This window comes from Parasteatoda tepidariorum, chromosome 1 (assembly GCF_982258835.1).
Source record: "Parasteatoda tepidariorum strain Cologne lab strain chromosome 1, Ptep-v5.0, whole genome shotgun sequence".
Classification (NCBI taxonomy): domain Eukaryota; kingdom Metazoa; phylum Arthropoda; class Arachnida; order Araneae; family Theridiidae; genus Parasteatoda; species Parasteatoda tepidariorum.
The window spans coordinates 7,833,619-7,846,079 of NC_141755.1; the positions used below are offsets into that span (position 1 = coordinate 7,833,619).

Below are 12,461 nucleotides of genomic sequence, written 5' to 3' on the forward strand. Positions count from 1 at the left end.
TATTAAAAAAATCAGCAGTTCAAATTTAAAAAAAACTTTGTCAAAAAATGCTTTTTCAAAAAAATTTTTGCCGAATATTTGACCAAATATTCGGCAAACAGGCCGAACATGCTGAATATTTAATAGTGGCCTAATATTCATTACGTGGTAAACAAGTGAGGATTTTTATTTTAATTTAGTTTCCATATTTTATTTAAATTTTATCTATGGGCTAATTCTGTTTTTTAAAAAATTTATCTTGTAGTCTTAAAGACAGATTAAATAATTTATATTGAAGGTATACCTATTTTTCAATCACATTAACAGTTTTATTAAATTTTAAGTTCGTCTTTTAGTTCAAAAAGTTATTAGTTGATTTTTTAATGCAAATTTGCAAAAATTAGTGACGCCATAAAAAACATTTGGATGAACTAAACCCTTAGAAAGTCCTTTTTTAATGATGTACCAAAACGTTTTACACAATAGTACATGAAAGCTTAATTTTTCCAATCTACTGCCTTTTTTTGAATGCATAAATTCAATTTTATTTTATATAGCAATGTATATAATTATATTGTGTGCTTTTATGTAATTTCAAAAAGTTTTTGGTTTAAAAACTGCAGTTAAAAATTCTGCTTTAAAATATAAATTCTTTCATAATTTCAAAACTTTATATTTGCCATGAATTCAGATCTAGTTGATGTAATTATATAATGCTTATTTTTAACCATTAGTTTGATATTATTCATATATCTTTTAGTTGAAATTTTTTCCCTATCATTGTGAAAATAATTCAGTTTTATGTCATATCTTTTATGATATTTTTTATGTAAATTTATTATTAATAGCTTTTATGGTTACCTTTATGAAACATGTGATCCCATGAAAGGGAAATCTTTCTTGTTTGTTTCTTTTCTTGTAAAAAATAATTATACTATAAATAAGTATATAGCTGGCTTAATAAAAAAGAATTAACTATACATTCTATTATATATATCAAGAATTGATAAAAATTTCTTATTATTCATATTATTTCATTAAGAATTTATATTTATGTTTTTATATCTTAATATTGTGACAATGCTTACCAGCATTTAGTATTAGTTTTCTAATATTAAATATAAGGCACTAAATCTTACTTAAACCATTTTCTTTTAGGTGCAAATGTCTGCCACTTCAGTAACTAAAAATCCTATTTGCCATATGATTATTGCATGGGGTTTCTGCAGTCTCAAAATATTGCTGAAAAACCCATTTCAGTCTATTGATTTGTCTTGTGATCCTACTTTTGCTCCACATAAAATAAAATTTTTAAGAACTGAAAAAGATTTGAAACTCTCATTTTCAGCCTCTTCATTACTGAAGCAAGTGAGTATTCAGAATTCTTTTTAATACTTTTTAAACAATGTTTGATATCATTTTATGCTAACAATTTATGCTAACAATTTATGCTAACAATTTATGTTTGTTATCATTTTCGATCCTTGAAGGAACACCATACTGAAATCTGAAGCTTTGACATCTTGAAACTTCAATTTTTATTACGATGTGTAAAAAAAAAACTATGTATCTTTATTTAAACTTCTTAAAAATAATCCTCTAATTTTGTGCCCATTGTGTGGAGGGTTTTCATATTTTACCTCGATGATAGTCATTCTGTGTATATTTATTTTTTATTTCATTATTATATTGTTTTCTGTTCTAATATTCAAATGTATTTCTCTTTATTAAAATTTTCAACTACAGTTGCACCTCTATTTAACAAAGTCGCTAAATCCCGATAATAAGTTTGTTAGAATGAAAATTCGTTAAATAGAAAATCCCCTTCTGAAATACTTAAACAACACAAAACAGGATTTAACTGGTAAAGCAGGTATAAATCTTACCATAAAAGAAATCTGCATGGAAAGAAAAAATAGAGCAAAACATTATCGAGTGTTACACTATTATGCTACATACATTTTCAACTATAAAAATGCTACATTTATGTACAAAATTATAGCTGCATTTATTATAAAAGTGATTTTAAACTTATATTACCGCATACATTCTTAAGTTTAATTGCTACTGATAAAATCAGTTGGTTTTTTTTGGAGTTTTTCGTTTGCATTGCAAACAAAAAGAGAAAGGTATTTTACTGCTATCTCTAAAAGTTAAGTAACTGCGAAAATCAATTCAAGGTCATTTCACCCATGAAATGCTTTAACAAGTTTGAAATGTTATGAAATATTTTTGGAAAGTGGATCTAGGAGAATAGTTCGTTAAATAGAAAATTCACTTTGCTATTTGGAAGTTATTTTTCAAAGAAATTTCTGAAATGTTCTTGGTTCCTCCAAAAAAAAAATCGCAAAATGGAATTTTATTAAATAGAAGTCCGACTGTAATATTCTTTATCATCATTTAACCCTTTGAGTATGGGACTCTCATACTTTTCTGCTGACAAATATGTTTATCTATTTTGCATAAAGGTGTAACCGTCTGTTGCTTAAATTTTCTATAACTTTTTTTAAAACACATAACATTATGAAAAATTTATATTTAGAAGAAAAATTCAAGTTTGTCATCACCACCATCAGAGCCACATGAACACGTTTATAGTTCTCCAAGTAAATCTGATTCATCTGTTGTATCCTCTAATGTACCCTTTTCAAAGCATGTTTCAAAGTACAAATCTGTTGCTGATATTCCAATGTAAGAATATTTTACTACTTATAATACATATAAGTAAATATAGTTAATTTTTCTATGATTAATGTCCTTAAGTTTTATTATATATCCCCTCTGAATAGTTCTTTTTATCTTCTTTTGTACTTATAATGTATTGACATATTAAATTTTATTGCAATGATTTTAATATATATACTGAATTCCAGGTCAGTAGAACATAGTAATGGAAAGAATTTTGAAAAAGTAAACTCAGTTTACAAAAATGATAATGTAAGTAACAGTTTCTAAATCTTTGAAAGAAATTTTTATTCTGTGCTCACCACTTTCTGTTGTTTTTGTAGAATCTCTCTTTACAAGAAGTTGTATTGGTGCCATCATCATTACCACTGATACCACCCCTCCTACTTTCATTTCCTTTGTAAGTAGTTTTATAAGGAGTTACATTTTATTTAATTTTGGATATTTACTACCCAATACTAAGAACAGAGTGTACCAAACTTCATGCATCTTCTTCGTCTTTAAATATGTGCAACTTTCTCTCGCAGTTTAAGCTTAGTAATTAGAATGAGATCAAAAGGCAGCTCTTAAAATTTATACTGTTTATCAAAGTAAATATTGCGTTGTATATTATCATAAAATCTCTTTTATAAATAAATTTTGAACAAACAGTTGTAACAATACAATTCTCCATGATTACTTATCTTGTTTTGCATTTTGATATGTTCTAGCATATAGACAATCCACCTTTGTTTGTCAATATATATTTTATAAAATACTATTATTCAAAATATAAATTGTTTTGGGCTAAGCCGACTAAACTTGGTTGTTTCTCTTTTTTTCCAATATTTTTTAGTTTAAAGTCATTTTTTCAAAGATGTATTGACAAATAAAAATGTATCAGTGAAAATGTGTAGGTTTAATCAATATTTACCTACTATAATTTTAAAAAAATTCCTGTTATGCTTTAAAATGAACAGTGGTCAGAAAAACTACATTATTTTCATAGTCAACTACAACTTCTTTATTACAAATGTAGTTAACTACAGTTAGCACTACTTCTTTTTAAAGTAGTGACTAAAAACTACTTTTGAAATGTAATCACTACTTCCCTACTTTTAAGAAACGAACTTTTCTCAAGAACTTAATTTTCACCTATGTTCAAAACGGTTTTGAATAAAAAAATTTTTTTACTTACACATGAGTGATTATTGAGAAATATTATAAAATTATTCAGAAATTATTAGATTTATTAAGAAATTATTATAATTATTAAGAAATATTTATATGATTTTTTACCAATTTGGTCTTTTTATGCCTCTCTTGACTGTGAATATTTAATTAACGTAATGTTGGAAATTTTTGAAATATTATCAATTTTGTAAAGCATTTAATATTTTTTTTGTTTCGTCTAAGAATTAAATTATATCAAAAATTGCGTAGGAAATGTAATTCCTTCCATTGAAATAACGTCACTTATTCATGAATGTACATTTTCATTTGAAGGCGCGATCATAGTGATTAATTAACTATTCTTCACAATGGCTGCTTTAAATGTTAGTAATACATAATTCTTATTAGTAATTCATTATTCTTATATTCCACAGGAGCATTCATGTTATTTCCGTTGATGGTCCCACAAAGATTTGTACCACTCAAATTCAAAAAATAAATAAATAAAAAAATATTTGTTGTGTTTAAACCCTGTTTCCTTGCTGAACCAACATTAAAAGTAGTTGCCAGGAATCACTACCAACTACTGTTTTTTGTTCACCCCTCACTACCCTTTTTTTTCCTCTTAAAATGAAGCAAACTACAGTTAAAACTATGAAAAAGATTTGCAACTACAGTAGTTTTGCTACTTGTAGTGTGCTAGAGCCTACCATTGACAACAAAATTAAAATTGTATTTAACAGATCATATTCCTAGTCCTTGAATTTTCCTAATCTGCAAAAGATTGTGTGACTGAAATTTTACAGTGTATTGTTTCTATTTTAATTTCCATAATGAATTACATTTTTATAAAAGTATGTAATTTCTGTAATTAATTACCAATAATAAAAGTATTATTTTCTAATTTAGGCGTAATGGAGTGCCGTCAGGAACTTTTATTAAGCTCTACTGGGATAAACTTCCATCCATTCTAGATCATCACGGAAAGCCTGCATTTTTTATTGACAATCCAATGAAGTATAAAATTGATGCAGACATTGAATTGCATTGTCAACCCCAGAAGAATGAATGCATGCTTAATTTTATTGCCATCTCTTGGTAAGTTATGTGCATTTTTAGCTTCTCCAATAAGATTAAGAAAAATACTGATATAATTAAATAGTATTATGGAGTGACTTTGAAGTAATTTGATAAGAAAAAATTTACTATAACAAAACGAATCTCTTACTAGCTACATTTTATACTGAGATTTTTAAAAATCTACCTTAGTTAATCTTTTTCTTTTGTTATTGATTTGTTTGTTAATTTATAGTTTTTAAAATTTTTTTATGATATTCAAACTCTAATTATTTATTTCATAGGACTGTATTGAAACAAAGCTTTGATATACTTATATCTTTACACTTATTGGTTGATAAAAAAGACTGTCTGAAATAAAGTAAATTTGTGAATTTTTCATAGTTTTGTGATTAAATTTTGTACTTAAATAATTTGAAATTATTTCTTGAATGATGGGAATTTATGTGCGTAATTTTATTACACTCAAGTACCTAAATTTGCATGATTCAAGTAATGACATGTAAATTAGGGTTATTTTTTTAAAATTAATTTTGTTACTGTAACTTTTTATTTACCTATGCTTAAATTATTTCTTTTCATTTGTAGTTTAGATGAATATGTAGAAATACCTTGTGAAGTCTTTTTCACTTTTCAATTTTACAGATTTCTTCCAATTAAAACAGAAAGGTAACTTATTTTTAGTATTTGTTTAGTAAATATGTAATTTTTCTTTCTATATATTCATTCAGAAAAAAATCATTATTAATTCTTACATATTTATTAAAAAAAATGTAACGTTTAACTTTTGATAATATTATTTACAATTTTAAAATAATATTATTAATTATATTTTAGTTAATATATATTTTATAATTTTACATATTTTGTCAAAAATATTGTATCCAATATTAATATGCTCTAGTACTTGTGCAAAATGTTTTGGTAACTTTGCTACTTCACATTCTATCTTAGTATGCAAAAATGTATTATCCGCATAGAACACTGTCCATACTCCATATCATTATCATTGCATTTAAAAACAAACAAAAATTTGTTTTTGTTGAATACTTAATATAACTAACCATTAATTGCATTAAAATTGATACTCACGATGGATATTTACTTTTAAAAGTATTAAAAAAAATTACACTTTTTTAACTCAAAATATTTGAAGAAAAATTGCAAATGAATGTTTGTAACCTTTTTTCTAATACTTGACAATATCAAAAATTTATATTTATCCTTTGAGTTACATTAATTTAAATTTGCTTGATTTGAATGTGGTTAATGGTTAACATATTTATGTATGTAATGTTTACTGCTTGGTTAAGATATTTATTCGACTCAATTTTGGTGATGTTATAAATGTAAGAATGATCACATCAATGATCACATCATCACATCAATTTTCAGTTCTTTAAGGTGAATATTATTTAAAATTGCTAATGAAAGTAAAGTAGATTCACAATAAATGTTTTTCAACACTACACTTTGTGTTTAAAATTTCAAAACTATGATCTGATAAAATTTAATCTTTGGATATGTTTAAATCCTAAAATAATTTGTTTTTTAGAACAAAAAATTCTTTTATATTACTATACCAAGTTATTATTTTTTGTTATTGTTCTTCCAGTCTAGTTTTGAAGCAACTCTCTGACAATGAAGATTTAGGCCAAAAACAGTCTTTTGTATTTACTTTACATGGAAAACAAGACAAAGGAGACCAGATGCCTGGTTTCAATGTTTGTATAGAATACTGGACTTAACATTTTCTTTGAGAAATTATATATCTGTGTTTTTTATTATTATTGATTTTAACTTCAAATATGATTAGTCTTTCTTCCCTTATAGGTGACTTATAATTTAGATCCAACAGAACTGAATCCGGGGGAGTACAAATCATTCATTAATTATCTAATCCATCACTCTCTTCATGTTGATTTATGGAATGCCCAATCTTTATTATACTTTGGAACAGTAATGCTGCCATTGAAGGTGGGTAAAAAATTGATCTTTATGGTGTTCTTTCATTTAGGTTTATAATTTTTTTTATGTCTTTGTACATTAACATCTGGATTTTTCTTTCTAGATAAAACTCAAAGTTGTTATGTATCTCATTTATCTTGATTTGTAAACATTTTTTTTATTGTTATGTATGATTACAAAAATGCCTTTTCTATTTTAAAAGACATTGTCAGGATTAACAGCAAAAATGTGAATGTGAAACTATTTTATTGTTCTGATTTCCTAATACGAAAACATTTTTGTTGTTGTTGATTTCTCTGTTGAAAAATCGATAAAGGTTTTGAATAGTTTGTAATGATTAAAGCATAAATAAAAATGAAAATATTAAGTTAGTAAAGGTTTATAAAAATTGTCATTAATTTTTTTACTGCAGTAAAAATAGAACATTTATAAAATTTAAATGTCTTCCAATTCGATATTAATCCGATAATTTTGTGCAAAAAAAAACTGTAATTTAGTTTACTAAATCAACTATCATTTATTGTTTTTCCATCGTTTTAAATTAGAAAATAAGCAAATTTTATGATTCTTTTCTATTTGAAAATAAATAAATAATTAAATAAAATTGTAAACATTAGAGGCAAGCTCAATTTTAATTTGTTGTTTAGGATTAAAATCTATTAAAACTTATAAATAAAAATGTAATAAATTATGTAATGTAATAAAATATCCAGAATCAAAGAGATTTTATCTGCCTCTTCTAAAACTAATAGGAACAAAAAAAATGTGGTTGCCTAGCAAGCTCGCCGGAAATCATTTATATATTTTTTAAGTTTCTTTAAATGATAAATTTATTAATACAAAGAAAAACTGCATATGTAGAAATCGGGGTCCTGCAACTGTATTGAAACCCTGCTGGAAAATTTAAAAAATAGTATGCAAAGTATCCTATATTTGCTATGATTAACTGTTTTGTCAAAAAGTTTCATTGTGCTACAAGCTTTGCTTTTACATTTTTCAGTTTTTATGTAGGCAAGGTAAGGAAGCTGTGTCAACAGTACTAGAATTGGATATTGTTAATTGTGAATTTCTGGATGAAAGTTTGGCACAAAATTCAACTTCCATTCGGAAATCACTTGGTAAATTACACGTAAATTTAGCCAGTAAAAGGCATCCCCTATCTTCTAAGGCACTCGAAAATTATGAAGGTATAAACCATATGTTAGTTTCAATTTTTTTAATTTTTTTTATTCTACATTTGTGTTATTGCACTTTTTAACTTTATTTATAATTTTAAAAGATATTTACATGAATACATTTTATTTTACTTGTTAATTTTAAAAAAATTGGTTGCTATGGAAATTTTTGGTTCCTTTAAAAAACAATTTGTTGATGGTTTATTTATTTCAATTAATTCTATCTCTTGATGAATATCCAATGATTTGAATAATCAATAAAAGAAAAATTGAATTGGATATGAAATATTTACTTTGCTGCATTCTATTTATGAAACTAGTTATATTTATTCTCTCAGAGTTTTGAAATTAGTTACATTGCCAGATCAGATTGCCGAGTTTTAAAATTAGTAAATCAGTTATGTACAGTGAGACCTCTGTGTTCCACGGTTAGATGATCTTTTATGGATTATAGGTTACCTCCATTGACTTAAAAATGTGATCGAAGGTACATGATTTTTTGCAAACAATTTAAATTTTAGTCAGTAATATTTTCTTAGTACGGAAATGCCACTTGTGTTGACGTCAGGAAAATCGATAAATAAAATTTTGCGTCAATGAAAATGATCCCTACTGATATAATTATGTGTTAAAACAAATTTACCAATTATGAATGATAGGAATATTTTAAATAAATAAACAATTATGTTTAAAAGTTGCATTTAATTTTATATCATAAAAATTAGTTTGCTTTATAAGATTTAAAGAGATTTGCTTGTTCGAGATGCTTGGTTTTTTCTAAAATTTTTTTTTCTTCTTCTGTTTAACTTTCAATTCTAAAAATAAATCGTTGATAAATCAAAAACTAATCATTCAACTCAAAAAAATAAATAAATCATCGTCTTTAGTGTGCTTTGACTGTAACATAAGGTTGTGAATCTCTTTCAGAGATCGTCAATAAGAGCTTTCTAAATAAAAGTCTCACACAAATATTTAGAATACATTTTAATATACTTTTTTTGTTTTGTTAGTATTTTTATTTTGATATTTTTTCATGTTTCCTTATTTGACCTTATCCTTATTTGGTGCAGATGCTTTATCCAGTCCCTAGGAGAGGTTTTAATTCTTCAACACACAAGGTCTATAGAAAAAATTCTGTGCCTCCCAAAACTAGTCATAAATTGAGCTGGTTTCAATGTATATCAAAAGATAGTGCATTTAGATAAGAAAAACTATAAAACAGTGTATTAATGAGGCATGCCAGAGTATTCCAAATGTTATAATCATCTGTTTCGCAATCATCTGTTTATTTTTTCCTTGATGTTGCTACTTCTAATCCTAAATGTTGGGACATTTTTGTTATTTTTATAGTCAGTTTTGCCATCTGTTGAGGTTCTTTGTTACTAATTTTGGAAACTTGGTGATAATAAACTTGTTTCTTAAGCAGTTTGTAGCAAATTCTACTTTTCTGTCTCCTTCCATTTTTGTTTAATTAAATTTTCCAATTATCTTCTATTCATAGTCTTTATATGCTGTAGCAACTGCAATAATAAAATCTTAATCTCAAAAATATAAAATTCATATTATCTTTAATATCAATATTAAATAAATAAGCCTTCTTCCATTAAAATATATCTCAGGCTGACCTTTTTTACATATTAAGTTAATTCTTAAGAATTTTGTATAAGGAAGAGAAATAAAGTGAAATATATCGCAGGTTATCTTTAATTTTATCTGTATCATATTTTTCTTCCTTTTTAATATGGGAAACATCGATGATATGATTACAATGATATGGCTTTGGTATATTATGAAGAAATATATTTTATTTTTAGTAATATATTATTGAAATAATTTCCTATTGTTAAATATCATGTTTGAATGGTAATTAAAATTTTAAAGTCATCTTGTTATCTGAATGAAGTTAAAAGTTGTCATGTGTACCAAAAAGAATTTAGAAGTGTATGTAATGATAGTTCATTAATAAGAGATTTTAAATTTGAATTGTATTTTATCAATTATAGGGTTTTCTTAAAATTGTTTCAATGTTTATACATTTTAATTTATTCTGGAATATACTGCTTTTATTACAGACTAGCTGAATACTCGTTCTTCATATAGGGTAAAGAAATAGTAACTAATCAATAAATCTGCATTTACCCACTAAGCATTATTTGTAAATAATCAATACTACACAATTATGCACGAAATTGAAGGCCCTTTACCAACACAATATAAAATATTTCAATTTTATTATTGTTATTGCATACTTGTTGTCCTTTCCAGTGGCTTAACATTAATAGATTAAGCAAAATTCGTTTTTAGAAGTTCAATTCATTATTATCATATCATATTTATCATTCATCATTATTGTCGAAGATGATGATATTGACTGCAACCCACTAACGTTAGTCGAAATTTATCACAATAAAAAATTTTTTTAAATAAATTTGTTAATTTTTTTCATTCCATTTACTTTACATTTTTAGGTTTATAAAAATTTTTTTAAAAAGTGTGACTTAAAATTAAATTAACAAATGGTTTCAGGCAGCTTTCAGAATACTATACCAAATTAGGATTTATTCAAAAAAAAAAAAAGAATTATAATGTTTCAAATATATTTACACAGAAAAAAAACCCTTTGATTTCTTTATATTTTTAATAAAAATAATTCAAAATCGTAATAAGAAGCCATTAAAATTTTTTAAATGCATTTAGAAATTTACAAAAATTCATCTGACTATTTATGTTATGCATTTCAAATTTTTGAACACATGTAACATTTATGTTTTAATAATCTTAAAAAAAGTTTGAAGTTTGATAAAAAAGCTCTTTTTACAATTGTGTTTTCAGTTGCAAAACTGACAATTTTCTCAAATCTTGGAAGTGCATTTTTTCTTAATTTCTAAATAAATTTTTCTGTCAGCTGAATACAAGAAACTATGGCAATTTGATCAACTCGCGTTTTATCTGATTTTTTGTAAATCAAGTTTTGCAGCAAATCTTGAGTGATATTTGAGAATTTGCAGCTATAAGCAGCATTTGAAAAAACAAATTAATTTAGAATTTAAGTTGTGAGGCTGTGAGAATGATATTCCTTAAAATGGAAGATATTGCATTTTCGTCTCTAGAATTTCAAACAATTTTTGATTTATGTTTCTCTTATTTAATTAATTGATTTCACTTTGACAATCTGCTGCATTTTCGTCTCTAGAATTTCAAACAATTTTTGATTTATGTTTCTCTTATTTAATTAATTGATTTCACTTTGACAATCTGCTGCATAAAGTAGGCATTTTTGTAATATTTACCTTAAAATCTGACCAAGAATTTTTATTATAGTGTGAATAAACTATCCAAATACTTTTTACACATATTCCACACATACTAATTATTACACATAAACTCCAATACAAATTTTTATTGAGTTCTATCTTTTTTGAAGCTTTTGAGTTCTGGTCATATCTGTACTTTTGGAGATATTTTAACTGATTGCATATTATTATTGCATATTTGCTTACTTAAATTATGATTTTTTTTTGTTCTTTAAGTGTTGCTTATTAAATTCAATTTACATTTGTTAGTAATTTCGATTTAATTTTCGTTTTTTTGAATACAAATTGTTTAATTTTATCTAATATTTAAAAATTAATTTAAATATTTTTATTTGTTTAATAAGTTCAGTTGACTATTTAAATCAATTCAATAAAACGTAGGCAGGGTGAATCGTAATAATAATAATATGCATATGTAACTGCTATTTTTTCTATATTAGGATTTATCTTGACTCTTTTGCTTTTAACTTAAATTTTTTCTTTATTAATTTGTATTTTAGATAAAAATTTGTATTTGGATTCTGCAATTGTATATTCTAATGGTAAAGGTCCATCCGAATCTCCTCGTAAGTAAATTTGTAATTAATAATATAATTATTTTGAATAAGTATATGTTACCACATTTTATGGAATAAATAAATTTATGTTTTACAGAAAAAAATGTCTTTTCATCAATTAAGATTCTTTATGATTTTTAATGTTTTCTTAATATCTGATTTCACTATATTCAATTCATACTATTGAAGAGATCTTGAAAATCAAAAATTGAATTAATTTTATTTTGTTTAATAAATACTAAAAAAGGTTGATTATTAGTTTTAATCCAAGAAAAACCTTTTTTAATAATACTGTTAATAGTTTTATTTAAGTAGTTAGAGAAAATGGTTTCAGGTTTAGTTAGATACGTATTAGACCTACAAGTAATTATTCTAAATTTATAGAAATTTTAAAAAATTTTGGACTGATATTTAAATTTTTAACCTCTTATATGAAGCTGAATTTTTTTAATGATAATGTATAATTATTTAAATTACTAAACGTAAATTTTTTTACTATTTTTTAACTCCTTATTTAAAAGTTCAACAAAGAATTTTGTAGAGAACATTGCTAT

The 12,461-nt window shown here is 24.8% G+C and overlaps 1 protein-coding gene across 1 annotated transcript in view; it reads left to right on the top strand.

Moving 5' to 3' along the window:
• LOC107439915 (nephrocystin-4) overlaps positions 1–12,461 on the top strand; it is a 42,205-nt gene that overhangs the window by 11,192 nt on the left and 18,552 nt on the right. The window contains exons 9-18 of the mRNA XM_043048964.3: positions 1,138–1,347; positions 2,522–2,670; positions 2,853–2,916; positions 2,988–3,064; positions 4,726–4,914; positions 5,482–5,562; positions 6,509–6,617; positions 6,727–6,870; positions 7,862–8,048; positions 11,851–11,916. Coding sequence (XP_042904898.2) covers positions 1,138–1,347; positions 2,522–2,670; positions 2,853–2,916; positions 2,988–3,064; positions 4,726–4,914; positions 5,482–5,562; positions 6,509–6,617; positions 6,727–6,870; positions 7,862–8,048; positions 11,851–11,916 — 1,276 coding nt within the window. The remainder of the gene's footprint in view (positions 1–1,137; positions 1,348–2,521; positions 2,671–2,852; positions 2,917–2,987; positions 3,065–4,725; positions 4,915–5,481; positions 5,563–6,508; positions 6,618–6,726; positions 6,871–7,861; positions 8,049–11,850; positions 11,917–12,461) is intronic.